Source organism: Hippocampus comes, unplaced genomic scaffold, assembly GCF_001891065.2.
Source record: "Hippocampus comes isolate QL1 unplaced genomic scaffold, H_comes_QL1_v1.1 scaffold9, whole genome shotgun sequence".
Taxonomy (NCBI): domain Eukaryota; kingdom Metazoa; phylum Chordata; class Actinopteri; order Syngnathiformes; family Syngnathidae; genus Hippocampus; species Hippocampus comes.
Window position 1 is genome coordinate 5,362,773 of NW_017805275.1, and position 17,823 is coordinate 5,380,595.

At 43.5% G+C, this 17,823-nt stretch overlaps 1 protein-coding gene across 7 annotated transcripts in view; it reads right to left on the minus strand.

Moving 5' to 3' along the window:
• Positions 1-17,823, minus strand: part of ankhd1 (ankyrin repeat and KH domain containing 1) — a 40,480-nt gene that overhangs the window by 1,372 nt on the left and 21,285 nt on the right. For 3 of the 7 annotated variants that reach the window (XM_019869892.1, XM_019869890.1, XM_019869888.1), the window contains exons 8-37: positions 15,713-15,868; positions 15,096-15,177; positions 14,136-14,327; positions 13,910-14,019; positions 13,728-13,815; positions 13,371-13,498; positions 13,146-13,286; positions 12,969-13,071; positions 12,028-12,290; positions 11,616-11,909; positions 11,032-11,515; positions 10,794-10,933; positions 10,588-10,699; positions 10,190-10,335; positions 9,967-10,109; positions 9,348-9,561; positions 9,028-9,203; positions 8,433-8,595; positions 8,256-8,351; positions 7,744-7,860; positions 7,472-7,640; positions 6,477-6,673; positions 6,034-6,383; positions 5,712-5,864; positions 5,466-5,615; positions 3,383-4,910; positions 3,024-3,207; positions 1,113-1,238; positions 733-984; positions 200-384 (exon numbers count right to left, since the gene is read on the minus strand). In XM_019869892.1, coding sequence (XP_019725451.1) covers positions 200-384; positions 733-984; positions 1,113-1,238; positions 3,024-3,207; positions 3,383-4,910; positions 5,466-5,615; positions 5,712-5,864; positions 6,034-6,383; positions 6,477-6,673; positions 7,472-7,640; positions 7,744-7,860; positions 8,256-8,351; positions 8,433-8,595; positions 9,028-9,203; positions 9,348-9,561; positions 9,967-10,109; positions 10,190-10,335; positions 10,588-10,699; positions 10,794-10,933; positions 11,032-11,515; positions 11,616-11,909; positions 12,028-12,290; positions 12,969-13,071; positions 13,146-13,286; positions 13,371-13,498; positions 13,728-13,815; positions 13,910-14,019; positions 14,136-14,327; positions 15,096-15,177; positions 15,713-15,868 — 6,642 coding nt within the window. Of the gene's footprint in view, positions 1-199; positions 385-732; positions 985-1,112; positions 1,239-3,023; positions 3,208-3,382; positions 4,911-5,465; positions 5,616-5,711; positions 5,865-6,033; positions 6,384-6,476; positions 6,674-7,471; positions 7,641-7,743; positions 7,861-8,255; positions 8,352-8,432; positions 8,596-9,027; positions 9,204-9,347; positions 9,562-9,966; positions 10,110-10,189; positions 10,336-10,587; positions 10,700-10,793; positions 10,934-11,031; positions 11,516-11,615; positions 11,910-12,027; positions 12,291-12,968; positions 13,072-13,145; positions 13,287-13,370; positions 13,499-13,727; positions 13,816-13,909; positions 14,020-14,135; positions 14,328-15,095; positions 15,178-15,712; positions 15,875-17,823 lie in introns of all 7 variants that reach the window. The other 4 variants (XM_019869891.1, XM_019869889.1, XM_019869887.1 and 1 more) reach the window with 2 other exon arrangements.

Sequence of the window (17,823 nt, forward strand, 5' to 3'; positions counted from 1 at the left end):
AAATGTGACTAATCCTGTGGGGCTCCTCACCCCCGCCCCCCTCCAGATTTTTAAAAAATGTGTATGTTAGGTAGGTCTGGATGAAATCTCCCAGGAAAAACGGCTTTACTGATGTTATTGTGCAACGTTCATCACTTCCAAATGCCAATGTTGCCGTAAAACTGAGGACCCCTTGAACATAGTTATTGCTTTGCTTTACCTTTGGGAAGTCCATATAAGTGTTGGGCATGTGCTGAGGCTGGTGAAAGTTATTAGCGGGGTTAGCGATGCCCGTGTCATCCTGCTCCATGGGCTGATGCTGAGAGAACGTCGACTGCTCCGCCTGCAGCTGAGGATGCATCATGTGGCTACTCATCAGGGGCTGGGACCAACCAGACATGCCCTCTGTAACAACAGGTTACAGTTTTAGCAAGAGTACAAAAAAAAAAAAAAAAAATTTGAAAAATCTAGTGTCAATATTTTTGAAAGGATTGCATTAGTTTCGACAAAAAAAATGCAATGAAGAAATGAATGTATAGATATTGTAGTTGTGGTAAAAACAAATTTCCATGCTTTTCTTAAAAAAAAAAAAAAAAAAAAAGGATATTTATCAGTGACCCCCAAACTATTGAACACTAGTTGTGTCAACCACACACACACACACACACACACACACGTGTATTTTCATGGAAAATTTGGGATTCTCAGTTTGACCCTACATTTTTGAACAGTAAATAAAATGGGTGGTCTAACCTGAAGCACTGCCAACACCAAATGACCAAATGCCTCCCTGTCCAACCGAGGCAGTGTAGCTGGTAGTGAGGAGAGGGGGGTTCACCGAGCCCGTCTGTCTGATCCTCGCCAGTCTTTCCGTGCCGATGGGTGGAGGGACCTTCCGGTCTTGCTGCGAGGAAGCGCCTTGCTTGGGCTGGGGCGGCGGGACCACGGCCGAGGTGGAGAGGCTGGAGCTTGACGCCGTCGATGGAGGCGGAACTGGAGACTCGCCTGATGGAGGGGGAAGGGGGAGGGAGATGCAGTATTGACATATTGAGAGCGGACTTGACAGGCAGAGTGTCATTTACTGAAGTCTTTACTTTTCTTCGCCAAACATAAAGCCATATTGCGGCTCCTACCAGATGTGGAAGCACTCCAGGGGTGAGGGGAAAAGTGCTGCCTGCTGAATGAGGGCGTGCCGACTCCTGTGTGACCATGCAGATACACCGGGCTCCCAGAGATGCTGGTGGCATAGCTGGTCAATGCTGTGGGTACAGACAGCATGCATTTGCCGTTTGGATTAATCTCTTAGTCGACATCAGGGATAGGCAACTGGCAACCCACATACACTCAAAATGGGTCTCGGTTACTTTTTGAAAAATAAAAATGTTTACTGTAGAAGATCAGTTTCAAGTTGTAACAACAGTGTTAACCACTAGATGTCATTCATCACCCAAGAGCACCTCTAAACCCCAAGACTATTTCTGGATCAGAAGGATTATATTGTATGTTCAACAAATTTAAACACAAACCTATTTGCTTAGTTTGCTTAAAGACACTATTAGCCATGAAAGATTTCAACTTAAAAAACAACAACTCCAATCAAAAACGTATACAGCTATTATTTCCCATTTTCACAAGAAGCATTGACGTTTGTTTGCAGTGCACAAGTTATTACTCAATCGGTGTCTTGCAAAAGCATGGATATATTGCATCCTTAACTGTGTTCCAAATGTATGATGGCTTGTGAAAAATGACAGACCTGCTCTGCAGTAGCATCCAATGAAGGACTAACTTAACTGACCTAGACTGCACTGTGTTCACACAGGCGAGTGAGACAGCCTATTAATTTGGCAATTTTGAAAGACAGGCAGGACAATCATGCAGTAGAATAGTAAGATCTGAGTAAGTTGATTTTTCTGAAATAAATGAGATGTTGCGCTTAATGTCGACTTGCCGTTCAGCAATTTTGTGCCAGAATGAGTTTTTTTTTTTTTTTTAATGCAAGAAAAGCCCTTTGCACAGGAACGGTGTGTGTGTGTGTGTGTGTGTGTGTGTGTGTGTGTGTGTGTGTGTGTGTGTGTGTGTGTGTGTGTGGCGTGGATCATTTATGGCGCGTTGGACGTTGACATCACACATTCCACAATGTACTGTGTGAAACACACACATAGCAAGAGGGGGCAAAAGAAGTGACGAGAATTCTATCAGCGAGTCAATTACTGAATCAATTAATCGTGTATGTGTAAAGTGATTGTATAATCATGTACATGTAATTTGATTGTATAACAATTTACACTTAAATGAGTGTGACAGACGTGATTCCGGTGTCTCCGGAAGGGAGACTTCCCATTGTCTTCATATACTCCCCACCCACCAGCCAGCCAGCCAACTCCGAGGGTACCTGCTTGATCTTGCCAGTAGCATTCTAATTGTCTCAAAGATTAACCCTTGCAAGTCTTATAAGTGCACACGCCCATAACCTAAATTTGTAACTTTCCAAGCCTTTCTATGATCGCAAGGACTCACCAGTGTAGTGAGAAGGAAACTATCAGAAATAACTTTAGATATTTGGGTATTGTAGATCTGGAACATTCTCCCTATTGGTGATAGATGTAAAAAGCACTCTTGGTGCTGTATAAAGATCTGTAATATCCAACCTTTCCAACTTGCGGATGTATCTAATGTCCTTTTCATCAAAGTGAGTTGTCAATTCACTCAGATGAAATGTTGACTGAAACACAAATTAAAGTCTTTTGCCTGCCACTGGTACTACATTGCCAGCATGACTACACATACAAATGCATGCGGCGATCAGTCCGGAGCTCTATATAATCAAATCAGCCTCTACATATAGGTTCAATAAAAAAAAAAAAAAATTAAAAATTAAAACTATGCGCACATAATTTTGTCCTCAATTAAAATGGCATTTTTGTCAAACATCTGGCTAGGAAGTGTGCAGCTCTTTGTGAGGGGTCATCTAAATTGACTATCCCTGGTCTAGATGGTAACAAACAAATGAAAATGGATCCACTGAATCAACTTGTTCATACCTATGGGGGTGTTAACCATCCTCTGAGAGGCAGAGCGGTAACCTGGAGCTTTGGAGTTATCTGGGGGAGGCGGAGGGATCATGCTCTCCATCTGGCCCACGTTAACGTAGGCCGGTGGGGCCGAGTACGACGGCTCTGGAGGCGAACGAGCAGGAAGATGACCCCACACCTGATTGTTTCCCACCTGCAAGGTGAACAAAGGACTAAGTACCGGCATGAATAGTTTCCACTTCTGAAATCACATTTCTAACACAAAGTTGTGCAAAAAGGGCCATGGCTTTTGTATTTGTTAGAAAAATGGCCACAAGAACCTCAAAATGGTTGATCACTCTTGTACAGAAGCAGTTGATTTGTCGTACCTGGTTGTTATTATCAAAGATACTGCTGAAATTGAAGAGGCCTGCAGGGCCGAAGTTGGGTGGCATTTGCTTGCCTGCGTTAGCCACATGCTGAATTTGGGAACCATTGATCATGCCGAGATTGGCAGAGACCTGAAGGGAGCTTTGGGCCTGGCTTTGAGCATGCAAAGGCAAACTGGTAGATTGGGAGGTCTGGTTTTGGGTCTGTTTTGCAGGTTCCTGCTGCGGATTGAAGGGCACGAACACAGACTGTGACTGCTGCTGCGTCTGCATCTGTTGCTGCTCGGGAAGGGAATAGTAAGGCCCCGGTGGCTGCATACGATGGGAGACTCTTGGCGCAGGGGCTGAGAAGTGTGGCAACGTGTTGTTAGGGTGTGCAACATTGTGCGAAAGGACAGGAGGTGGTACTACGGTGAGGTGGGAGTTGGGCTGGGAGTTAAGGAGCGCCGGGAGAGGTTCCGTGGATGAAATGGAGGAGGATGGGGCAGGCAACTGCTGCCTAGGTTCTGGTTTGGGAGCCAAAGCCACATTGGCTGCAGTGAAGCCTGCCGAAGCAATGCCGTCACTGGCAGAAACAGGCTGATTCTCAGTATGTTGAGGGGGTTTCTCTTTTCCGGCCGTCAAAACAGCACTGGGCTCCATTTTAACTTGCTGGAGGGGAGGCTGCGACATGCTTCCGACCTGCTGCTGAGAGGCGTTAAGTGGAGTCGTGGAGGAACTGTGGTGTGCCGGAGACCCAGTGCCTCGCACCGCGTTGCCGCTGCTGGTCGCAGAAGCGGCGACGGACACGGATGTGACAGCGGCAGACTTGGGATCAGGAGCGAAGAGTTGTTTTCGGACTGAGGAAGGGGTGGCGATACTTGGCTGAGGGTTATACGGCGTGGGATTGGGGATGAGAGGCGTGGCAGAGGCAGCAGATGAGCTGGGAGAGCTGGTGGTTGTGGTGCTGGTGGCGACTGCGGTGGAGGTGTTGCTGTGCTCACTGGGGGTAGAGTTAGGTCTGGCCGGGCCAGCGGCGCTGCCTCCATTGTGTTTCGGGGAGCTGTTAGCGCTGCCAGGACTCACAGGTCGCACAGGGAAGGGACCCCAGGTACTAGCAGCGGGAGGGAAAGTGCCACCAAACTGTGCCATGGGCAGCCGAGGGTGTCTGATCTGGTGCATGGTCTGAGCTGCCAGTAGGGCCAGCTGAGGGTGAGCGTAGGCAAGGGGCAGCGATACTGGGAAAGGCTGTCTGACATTTGATGACAGCCCTTTCCCCATCTTTCCTCCGGCCTGAGAAGAGGATGATGAAGAAGATGAAGAGGGCTGAAACGACACGCCTGTGGAGGTAACCAGTGAGCTGAGGGACTTTGGTCCTGAATTTGAACCACCGCCACCCCCGGTGCTGTTGCCAAAGGACGAGGAGGAGGATTTGGAGCCTGGTACTCTGATGTGATTGCGAGGGATCAGATCCTCAAGCTCTTTGGCTGGGTCTTGGATTAGCGCATTGATCAACTGGACTGCATATCGTGTAGACTCTGTGCCCCCCCTGCAACAACAAAGCACACTTTAGGACGGCAAATACAAATAAACTCCAGAAATCATCACGAACTGGTTAAAACTGCAAAAGCAAAATTAGAATGAATGACACTGTGTGGACCCGACAAAAATTTTCATGATACCGTTCAAAGGTAATCATTATTCAGTCCACAAATAAAGTTGAATGATTTTGAAAAGTCATCTAATTGCCATAGTATGAGATTTATCGAACATAAATGTTTTGGTATTATAGGCTAGGATAATGTTAAAATGAAGATAAATGAACCATGAATCAATAAGAAAGAGAGTATCTACTTTTAGCTTTATCACTCCAACTTTTCATGCTTCATGAAAAAATGATGTCTAGAAACTATCAATACATGAAATTGATATATATATATATATATATATATATATATATATAAATAAAATAGTAATTTTTAAAAAGCCTACCAACAACCAAAATGAAGCACCCCCTCAAAATTGCAGAATACGATTAAAAAAAAAAATCACATTTTAATCCATTTGATATGAATTCGCTTAATTGTTCAGCCCTCATGTCTACCTTATGGTGATCATCCTTTCGCCGTTCTTGTCTTTCTGTTTGTCTACGTCGATATGGGCTCCTGTCACGTCTTGAATGGCCGTGATGTTGCAGCCCCCACGGCCCATGATACGCGACACAACAGAGGCTGGCACAGAAAGTTTCTTAGATCTGGAAAAGAAACAAAAAGGCAGAGTTAGCAAAATACAGTAAACCAAATGTGTCATCAGTGGAAAAACAAAAAAAAAAAAAACAAAAAGCACTTACCTCCTAACAACCTCCTTCCAACCTTCTTCCCTCTTTTGTCCCCTCTTGGGGCTTGTAAGACTAAGCTTACTGTTGGGTGAGGTAACCGGAAGAGCCATGGTCTTAAATGGTGAGGGCAGAGGGTTTGAGGTGGAGTCATGCATGTCTGGAGCTCTGTGAAAAAACAAGCAGTTTAAATTACAATTCACACCAAATGTAAAAACTGTTAAACACATTTTGGCATTCAAATATTAAGAGTTAAAATCAAAACACAGCTATGGTTGTTTGTTTGTTTGTTTGAATAGAAGAGCATCCAAACATCCACACACAGCTGACTCACTTTTTTTCTGTTGGTTTTGAGATGGAGACTGTGACCTTGTCCATCTTGGCTTCTGTCAGAGGCTGAGGACAGTGCCTTTTTTCTGGGCCAACCAAAACGGCCTGAGTTTGGGCAACCCCTGAAGATGGGGCAGAAGAGGATGAGGATGATGATGAGGAGGAGGATGTAGACGAGGTGAGGTCAGGGAGGTAGTTGAGCTCCTGACTCTTTCCGCCACTGCTGCTGCTTTCGCTGGCGCAGTCGGTGCTGTCCAGAGGGTCAGAGTCGCTGTTGCCACCTGTCACACCCCCACCTCCTCCTCGGGGCTCCCCGTGGATTTTGTTCTTGTCAGCCTTGTGCTGTGCTAGTGCAACCTATTAGAAGAAACAGTGTCAGATGGAATTGACATGAAATAGAAATGTCGGTCCATAGGATTTATAAAGCACAAATTACCAAGAGCTTCTCACCTGCTGATCCTGTAATATTATAGGTTCATTTGGCGAGTCCTTAGTCTTGTTCTTTTTGTTCTTGCGGTTTGTACTCGGGGTCGTGGCTACACTTGCTCTCTTCTTCCCAAAAGCTGTGGTGAAAGTGGCTGAGGTGGCAGATATCCCAATGGTGGTGGTGGTCGTTGCACTGGGAGGCTCAATAGGAACCTCCGATTCTGAGAAAGGAACAAGTAAATGTGAGAAACTAGTGACCACTGCCGTACTGTTACTACCATCGCCTTTTTTATATAAATATGATCTCTTCATGACAAGTCAGTTAATTCTTCTCATTGTTTTCGAACCTATCCTGTACTTGATTTTTTTTGTTTTGTACTCAATAGTCTGTTGTATAGATTTATTTAAATGTAGCGTCTCTTTAAATGAGACAACCAACTTTTGTTTTGGTATTGTTGGCCATAAAAAAAATGTAAAAACCAAACTAAGATATATATATAAAAAATAAAAAACTAAGAAAATCAAATTAGTTGACTGCCGAGCTAAACTTAGACGCCGTAAGGCAGAATGTTGTGTGCAGTTTGACGTTTCACGTATACACACTAGACTCATTCAATCACAAAACACAAATGTTAGATTTGTAAATGACAGTCAGCTAGAGTGGAAAGCTGAGACAGCGGCACTCTCTGCCGCGGCTGCTTGGGCGCATACAAGTATCAAATATACACTAGCGTTCGTTATTTGTGGTCAGTTCAGTCACTATCCCTCCAGTGTAAATACACATGTACTTGTCCTTGACAACTAAACTTCATTTCATCATTTCCCAAAATATTAATTGTCAGGAGTGAATCCACCTGACTGCCCTGAAACGTCTGCAAAATGAAACGTTTCCCAAAATGGCTGAACTGAACATGAAATAAAGCAGAGCTAAGCATTGGCAGGTTTAATTTAAGGCTGTTGAGGATGAACACTTGTAAAATAGGACTCGTTGTATTTGACACCAAGGTCGTTAAAATCACCTTCAGCAGAATCTTCCTTCAGTTCCTGGATATCCAATGAATCCTCCTTGATTTTCTGCCCCTCCTCTTCCTCCTGCTTCCTCTTCTGCTCCTCCTTCTTCTTCTTGCGCTTTTCCTTGCGCTTCTCTCGCTTGGCAGCAAGAGCCTGCTTCTTGCTCTCCTCTCGAGACTGAAGAACACACAGCCATTTAAATGCTATGTTTGTTGGTTCACACCGCAAAGTATATTCGGAAGCTGTCACTTCCCAAAGCGTAGCCATTGGTGGGCATTACCTTCTCCAGATCTAGCTCCTTGAGGAGAATGCTTGCATTTTTGTTGGCCTCAGCTGCCTGTTGGTCTTTGGCTTTGACAATGGTCTCCATGCACTGGTGGCATTTCTTCAAAAGCTCCTGCCAAGGAAAAATAAAAAATAAAAAAAATAAAAAAAAGCTTGTTAAAAGTGTATTTGATTTGTATTTTTTTTTCTTTGCAAAACCCATGTACAGTGTTCCCACTTTTGCGGTTCTGTTATTGCGGATTTACCCTTTTGCAGATTTTTATTTGTGAACATAACTTCACATATTACAGTTTTACCTTAGTATCGTGGCACGTTTTCTTGCTATTTTTCTTCAAAGTCAGACCAGTCAAAAATTTTTGATTTTTTTCCCCCCAAAAACCAAGATCATAAAAATTAGACAGCTTGTTACACTATTTCTTAAGTGTAACAAGTGTATGAACCCTGTCGGGGCGTTTGTAACGGCTTAATAGAGGTGTGAATCCCCCCATAAATTGATGGAATGCCTACCTTGTCAGCAATGGTGGCTATGTATCTCATGCACTCAATATCTGATGGGAATTGGTTGACTTCCTTGACAAGGTATTGCACCACTTTTACATGACCCTACAATAAAGTTCATAAGTCATATCAAAGATCAATTACAAAAGGCCATATATGAAATGACAAATAGTGACAATAAGGCACCTTGCGATAAGCGGCCATCAGAGGGGTGATTTTGCGGTTGTCGGCTGCATCCACATCAGCACTTGCATGCACCAAGAGCTGGACCACGTCAAAATGGCCGCCATTTGCTGCCAGCCAGAGGGGCGTATTTCCTTTCTTGTTCCGTACATCAATATGGGCCCCCCTACAAAATTGCAGAGAAAGTAAGAATCCCAGAAATACAGGAGTAATTTCGAACTGCTTTAAAAGCTAAATTCATAAAACACATAAGAGCTTTATTGCTGTGACGTAAGAGAATTCAGGACAAAAAAAAAACATGATTTGAGGGAGAATTGTTATTGCTGGAAGCTACTGTACATAAAGCTGAACACCAACAATAGCAACTGCAGAGCTGTTCGCCATCTGCCATTTCTTTATTAGTTAAAAGACCAGACAGGATATTTGACTTACAATTTAAGAACAAGTCAGACATCTGCCTGTCAAATGTTTAAACTTTCCATTGAATAGGCTCCACACAATGACACTTCTGAAATTGCTCAATGACAAACACTGAGGGCCACCAAAAAAAAAAAAAAAAATTCCAACATGTGCCCAAGGTTAAATTAGAAGTACTCACCTATTGATAAGCAGCTCACAAAACTTATAGTGACCTTTATCAGCAGCAATGGTGAGAGCAGTGTCCCTGGATGAGGGAACAGGTGGGGCATTGACATCAGCACCTTTATCCAACAGCACACGGCCCACCTCGGCATATCCTCCTGAGGCGGCTTCCATCAGAGGAGTGAGCCCAGTCTGCATAATGTGAGCCATATATTAGCTACTTGAACATCTATGCAAGACACATTGATGCTGCTCTATTCAAGATAATCTAAAAATATTAAGAAATGCTACGAGAACCTTTCCTGAACAAAATGTTAAAGTATTCAGATTTGTCACCTTTGCACGATGTTCAACGTTGGCCTTGCGATCGAGCAGCAGACTAACAACCTCAGCCCGCCCCTGGAAGCAGGCTAGGGTCAGAGCTGTGTTTCTGTTGGTCTCAATTTGGGCATTGATGTCTGATCCCATATCCAGCAACAACTTCACTGCCGGTACATGACCATTCATTGCTGCCAGCATCAGAGGGGAGATTCCTAGTTTGCTGCCAGTTCTGGTGGGAAAGTTATTAAACAAACTGTTATGTCCCTATTATGAGGTCCAACATGATGTATTTATTTCAAACAACATTTGGAATATGCAGTAATCACTGTAATTTATTCAACTGTAACATTGTCTCCGATCAATTGGATAATAATCACACATCTATAGTTATCTGGGTTGTGTTAAGAACTGTGTGTTTGTGTGAAGAACGAACCCAAGTGGACTAACAGGTTTTGATTTGCTTAATTAAATATTTAATCAGCCAAAGTAGATATTGTGTTTCAGTATTGAGAACAATTCAATGAAAAGGCAATCATAAAATACATCGTTATATATGACTCATTGGTCATTAACATCTAATAGGTGTAAGGATGTGGTAAAAGTGACGTTGGTAGCGTTGAGTAGGTGCCCTCACCTGGAGTTGATTTCAGCTCCGGCATTGAGCAGTATCTTGATGATGTTAACATAACCACCAGATGCTGCAAGGCTCAAGGGTGTGTAGTCGGAAACATTGCGGTGTTCCTTATTTGCACCCCGTAGCAGCAGCAACTCAACAACCTGATTAATTACAAACAAGGAAAGAAGCTTAAAGACTGCTTTGTACAATAAAGTGCAGTCAAAACATGTGATTACTGTACTTCTTGTCGCCCCCCTGAGCAGGCCAAGGAGAGAGGCGTGTCTTTGGTTCTCTCAGACTGGGCCTCAATGTCACCACCTTTGTCAAGTAACACTTCAACAACTCCAACATGGCCAGCGGTGGCAGCCAGGATGAGAGGAGTAAAACCTGAGCAGAACAGAGCCGATACGAGCATTTACTGGTTAATGGTGGATCATCACAAATAGCCACCCCCACTAATGACGATGTAACTGTTTAAAATTCAGATGATGACTCAAGATTCAACATCTTGAATCATTTGTCTTTACTACACACAGATAAGGTAAACATAACTTGGCACTAGGGACTGAAGGGATTAGTTCCCATTCATTTCAGTGGCAAACGTACAAGTTAAATTTGTGAGGCGAGGTTCCACTGTACCTTTTTTATCACGGTGCTCAATGTTGGCTCCCCGTGCAATGAGGACAGACACCAGCTCCTCATGTCCTCCAGCACAGGCCAATGTCAGCGCAGTGTCATGGTTACTCTCAGTCTGCAGAGAAGACGATTTCCATCATTCATTATTTGAGCTTACACACTTGCACTTGTAATGTGTATGTATATTAGCAAATGTCAAAGTGCCTTACATGTGCATCAATGTCAACAGAGGGGTAGAGGGGTAGCACAGATGGTGGCGAGGAGATGTTGGCAGATGTCTGTGTGGGTGGTTGGGACAAGGGAGTGGGTGAGGTGGTCGTGTTCAGCATGGGCACACGGCTGCTAACCGCTGAAATAACAACATGGAGAAAGTTATAGGGTGCATACAATTGTGAAGGCAACATTTGTTTTGAGATAAGAATCCACAGCGTTGCTTCATGCACTGACCTGCCATTATGTCATCCAGCGTATCTGTGAGTGTTTGTGCAGGTGTGGCAACCATGAGACCGTCTGGAGCTTGCTGAGGTATCATTCCAGGACCTAAACCAGGCAACTGTTGCCCATGACCCTGCTGCTGTTGGCCCAGCATCTGCTGTCCTACCAGCACCCTTTGGAGGTCGGGACTGTTACTTCCTGGGTAGTCCGCAGGGTTGTAGTCAGGTAGTGGCTGGACAGGAACAAAGGCAGCCGGGAGAGGCGGAGGCGGTGGCTGGGATTGGGCCTGTGGTGAAAGGGGCAATGGGGGCTGCTGTGGGGGCTGTGGCCCATCTCTGTAAAGGATTGTGCCCACTTGAGGGAGCTTGGTGTAATCGTCCTCTTCCCCATTCGCCTCATCTTCTGAGCCTTCCTCTTCTTCCTCTTCCTCGTCCTCCTCCTCCTCTTCTTCTTCTTCCTCCTCGTCATCATCTTCATCATCATCCTCTTCCTCATCCTGATAAGGATATGAGGAAAAAAATGCTTAATGTACTTACAATCATCCAATGGCAATAATGAAACGTACTATTTCAAAAGTGGTAAGATTAGAAATGAACCTCTTCCTCGTCTTCTCCGGGCAGTTCGTCTTGCTCCCCATCCTTGTTGGCATCTTCATCCGTGTCAGAGCTGGAGCGTACAAGGGCAGCGAGCGTGAGCGGAAGGGACCCGGAAACTGACGAGGCATTCCCAGGCCCTGGGCCGGGGCCAGGGCCTTGGCTCTGTCCAGCCTCCTGCTCCTCCTTTAAGCCCTTCGCTTCCATGTATTCTTTGGTGAACTGTTGCTGTGTTTTTAGCTGCAACTGGCGTTCCACCTTCTGCAGCTCCTTCAAGATTTTCTTTTTCTTCTGAACCTGAGAAGACAACACCAACTTAAACTGTGATGCCAAACCATGTGTAAGACCAAGATCAGAGAAATAATGTAATAAATCAGTACCAAAACACTTTCCTTTGTAGCAGACAATGGGTTACCTGCTCTTCTCGGCTCTTCTTCAGCTCCTCAATTTTGTCTTTGGTGAGTGGCTCCCCCTGGATGAGTTCTAGCGACTGAAGCTGGGCTTTTTCAATAGCGCTAATGCGTTGGCCTAGCTCGTTCAACTTTCCCTCCGTCTCTTCCACGATGCACTCCAGAGGCTGGCACAGGTGGAACGGTGGCAGAGGCTCTCCTTCAGGCCCCCGGCCAACTGAGCTGGGGACTCCGGGCTGAAGTGTTGCCTGTCTCTGCTTGGACGCACCTGAACGGGAACAGAAAACAGAAAAAAATTGTGTTTTTTTTTTTTTTTTTTTTTAAATTGATGGGCACTAAGCAGACACTAAAGGTCTTGTTTGGGAAGTTCCCACGCCTCTGGATCTAAGGTCATTTCATCATATTCTCTCCTCCTCCTATTTATTAATGTAAACACTTTGGATTTCTATGACTTAGTCAAATTTCAAAATGTGCAAAGTACATAATTTACTGTAACAGTCAGTATTCAGATGCTGTTTGAAAACAGAATTGAGATTTGAGGGGAACTGGTGTTCCTCAAAAACAAAGGACAAGGAGTAAATAACATGAAGCAAAGATGAGTCTTTGTGAAAGGTGTAAATGTGTGGGATAATAATGAAAATGATTGGAAAATGAATGTGTGGGTCAACAACATCTTATACCGAATAAATTTATGAACCAAACACGAAAGTGGAAAATGTGTGTTTTAGATTTGTTTTTAAAAAAGTGCTTTTGTTTTCTTTTCATTACTTCATTTCACTCTGTAAGGTATACAATTTGTGTCGCAGTCTTGTAAAAACGGAACACCTTTTCGGTTGGCTTTGTTGTGTAAAATTTTGTCTTGGCTGTTTTTCTTTGGCTGAAGCGGACTGATTCAATCAATCAATATCCCTTTGAAAAGGTTTGGCATTAGACAGGCACACAATACCTTTGTTTGAGAGAGGTGGGGGTGTTGCGATGTTTGATGGTGCTCTGTCTGGCTCTTGAGGGGGAACCACCATAGCGAGAGCTTGGAATGGGACACGAGGAACCTGCGACCAGAGATTTTTTTTTTTTGGATGAAAAGGTATTCAGATTACAAGCACAACATTATTGCTCTATTTACCTGAGAAGCATCTTGCGAGGGGGGAGTGAGCTGGGAGAGATCAGGGGCTGGGACAGAAAGGATGTTGGGATAGTCCAACAAGTAGGACACAACATTAGTGTGGCCACCTTTAGCAGCTTCAATTAACATGGTCGAGCCATCCTATGAGAAGGGAAAGGTAGACTGTTTATATTTGACAGAATAATATTTGCTATGCTTCCTCTGATGCATGAAAATGCACATTACTTTGAGTCTATGTGTAGGGTCTGCCCCATGTGCCAGCAGCAACTCCACCACAGCCAGATGTCCTCCAGCACAAGCCAGAGACACCACTGTGTGATCATTATTGGCGGTAGCTCTGTTCACATTAGCACCTGCACATCAGAGGGAGAAAAGAAAAAAAAAAAAGCATTCAAATGCAATAGTTGTACTCAGAGACTCAAACTGGATTCTGAATGGGACAAAATATTTAAATTTTCAACAGAAATCCACTAATAGGCGTTCATACAGACGCATGCATAGAGTTTATACGTTTTTCTGAGTGATAATCCTATGAATACTAATACTTTTCTTTAAAAAAAAAGGTTACATTTATAAACACACCTTTGCTGATAAGGAACTGCACTGTGCAGAGATGCCCCGCTCTTGCCGCCTTCATTAAGGGCGTCCGCCCCCCTTCAGACTCGTGTTCCTGGGAGGGAGACACACAGGACAAATTCTTTTTCTTTGCAAATTAATTATGAGTCCTCAAGATCAAGGAGAAAAAGTCGTAGATAAGAGCATACTAAGTTGGCTCCGGCCTGCAGCAAGACATCCGCGACATCTGTGTGACCATTTTCACATGCGTATGTCAGCGCCGTATCACCGGTCGCCGTGGTAGCATGAACGTTTGCCCCTGAATGACAAAGTCAAACAAACAACATTGCAGTCAAAAGTGGATTGTTTTTAGACAGCAAGGCAGAATCTGCCATTGAAACTGCTCTGTTGATTGCCTCGCTATTTTCTGCGCACCTGCTGCCAGAAGATATTTGACCAACTCCAAATGGCCTTCTTGTGCAGCTTCCATGAGGGGAGTGGAGCACCCCAACTCAATGTCGGCCCCTGCTTTGATAAGGAAGTCGGCCACTTCCAAGAAGCCTCCACAACATGCGAGAGTGAGAGCCGTCTCCTGAGTCTCTTCTGTCTGAGCATTGATATTAGCACCTGGGAAGAAGAAAAAAAAATTAGGAAAAGCAAGCAGACTTGAACTCCTGTCTGATCATGGTTGTATTTGTTTATACACAGAGCAATAAATAAATAAATAAATAAATAAATAACATGATTTGTTTAGGGCTTTCTTTTTTTAACTCGACTGTATTTATAGAGCACTTTCAAACAGCCATCGCTGCATACGAAGTTCTGTACATGGAGCAACTATCATATATATATACAACAATAAAGCAATAAATCAGTAACATGGACGGTAGAAAGCACCAAACAGTAAAACTGAATCACGTTGAGTCAAATGCCAAAGAATACAAGTGAGTTTTGAGGCGGGTTTTAAAGATGAGCAGCGAGGGGGCTTGCCGAATGTTCAGTGGGATGTCATTCCAGAGAAAGGGACCCAGCAATGGAAAAGGCACGATCCCCTCTGAGCCTCCGTTTGGTTCTTGGTACTTCTAATAATGTCTGGTCCGCAGACCTGAGGCACCGGGCAGGTGTGTAGGGGCGGATGAACTCAGAGAAGTAAGGTGGCGCGAGGTCATTTAAAGATTTGAAAACAAATAATAGGATCTTAAAAAGAACTCTAAAATGTATAGGGAGCCAGAGTAGGAGTTATGTGCTGCTGAATGATGGGCATTACATGTTTATCAAATGAGTTCACACTTATGGCACAAATGGAATTAAATCAAAAGCAATGTCATAATACTGAAAACAATGTCAAATACGTATGCCACAATTTTGCAGCTTTTATGGGCAAAGCTTTGGTACCTTGTGCAAGTAGAAGTGCTACCATCTCTTCATGGCCTTCTCTTGCCGCTTCCATTAAGGGGGTATAGCCCTCATCATTAACCTGCAGATGAAGCATTATCATCAGATGTTAAGAACACATACTGCACACTCATTTATCCAACCAGCTTTTGAGGATTTTAGAAGACATTGCATTCAGAGCCTTTAGCAGGAAAACAAAATATTATTCATTCATTCATTCACAAATATTGAATGCTTTTGATAGTGAAATGGGTCTGATGTATCTTCATGTTGTGCTCCCTGCTCAAAATTCATATTTTAAAGCTATGAGATGAGGAATTTTTAAAGTTTGAAAATGTGCCGGGTTCCACAGAAACAGCCCACAAACATTTTGTGTCAAGGGGACTAAAATCTATCGACACTAACTGTTGCAGTTCATAACATAACATCCACATGAGACCTGTCTCTGTCACACTGGGTCAGGCCTTGTCGCTTCAAGGATAAAGTTACATCTGCAGAGTCCCATTTCAAGTGAATTGGGTGTGCGTTGCAACCATGATTACAAACAGGAAACAATGTATACATTTTATTAAATTGTCGCTAACATATGTCAGCTTTTATGGATGGCTGATACATACCTCCTCCAAGTTGGCCCCCCTTTCTATGAGCAAGGCTGCTAGCTCCACATGCCCTCCGCAAGCTGCAAGGGTAAGGGGTGACTCAAAAGAATCTGCTGGCATGTTGACCTGCGCGCCGCTGTCCAACAGTAACCGTGCGACCTCCACATGGCCATCCTGGGACAGCGAGACACACAAAGAATGTGGAGATAAGCACCTGAACAAATTTGCAGCTTGGTCTCATTTTCCACAGGGATGCAAAGTTACTCTGGCTAGACCACGTGGCAAACGCCGCCTGATTTAATTGAAACTATCACAATGATGCAACATCAATGAAAAGTTGTTAATTTATCTGCTGGAAGCAGTATTCGTTTTCAATTGAACACTAACAAAAACAAAAGGGAATGAATCAATAATGTCTTGAAATTATAACTGATTTTAAACAAGACAGCGAGACAAGTCTGAATTTAGAGTTGCATCCCAGTACCCCTTTGTGCAGCAACATGCTGCATCAATGAGTCGACTGGAAGAGATGCAGACTAAGATGAAGAGGTACAGGCATAGAAGATCTCCAACTGAACTCCTGTCGTAGTACTTTCCACAGAGTAGAGGGAGTGTGTGCTCTTTTTGCATCTGTTGCTGCTCCATGTGTTAAATTACAATCACATTATTTCTCGTTTTCATGATACCATCTATGGCATTTGTCATTATGTGTTACCATTGGGCTAGCTGACTTTCATCATATGAAATGATTTGGTTTCCTTGAACATTTTTTTTGTTTAAAAAAAAAAAATGTTATTTTTTTTGGGTCATTGTTTATAAGTCAAATTTACAGTTAACACAGGAGTGACAAAGATAAAAAAAAAAAAAAAAAAAACAGACAAGCATGCTTTGCTTCTTTGGAGAACTCATACCTGTCAATTCATACGGTTTAGCCATAGTTCATACGGATTTTGTGGTGAATCTTACGTATATGACCATATCGCACAAATCATACGGATTCCGTTCCCCCCGCCGCCCCTAACAGGTAGTTCCGTTTGCTTTTGCCCAGAATGGTGCTAGTCTACTCGAATGCTTTCATTTCCGGTAACTTTCCAGTAAATCACGTGGTTCCTAGTTGAAAACAGCAGAGTATTCATTGCATACTTCGGTAGTGTACAAGCAAGTTCGACAAGGAAACAAATATATCATTCATATTTCGTGGGTGTTTTTTCTGCCGTTATTTTGACATATAAAATGCTTTGGTATGTTATAAGGATTTTTTGCTCTTTATAAGGATTTTTTTGGTAGTTTATACAGGTTGGCGCTCCGAAAAGTTGACAGGTATGAGAACTGTGCAAATGAAAAGGCAGTATGAAAACTTCAAGTGTGTTCTAACAACAGAGGATGTTTTAATTGGTTTACATGAGTGTGTGTGTGTGTGTGTGTGTGTGTGTGTGTGTGTGTGTGTGTGTGTGTGTGTGTGTGTGTGTGTGCGTGCAATTTCTAAAACAAAGTTTTGTACATGGTCAAAATATTGGGGATTTCCCTCTGCTGCGGGTAGATTTGGAATGTATTGTAAGATAAACGGGTTCACTATACATCTACAGTGATGAAGTTAAAACAAAAAATAGTTGAGCTTAATTTACACACACATTTCACAAAATTTGTGTATCAGAACAGCAACAGAAGGTCCAGAAAAAAGCTCCCTTTCATTTTACCCTATAACTGGACAGTAGGGTGGTCCATTTTGGAAAAGTTTGTCGGATTCGTCGGGCCGGGTCGGAAATCTTGTCGATACTATGACACAAGGATGTGTGCAAAATTTTATTCCGATCGGATAATTTTATCCCGTCCCGCAGAGCGACCAAAGTTTCCCCTATGGAAAGAATGTTACGGGGCTGAATGGTAGTACGGTTTCTCCCGTACAGTAAGGATTTTGTTTTGCTCAGTTCGCACTTGCAATAATTCAAAGACGGAAGACAGGAACGCATGTATTGCAAAAAAGGCAACCGTGGTTATCCTTCAACACTGGTGAAATTGTTGGTCCATGTTAACTGGTCCATCTGTCTATCTGTACATCTGTCTACATCGCGCGACTGTCTGGAAGTGATCCGATCCGTTTTGCATTTTTTTCAGGCCGGGAGTGGTGC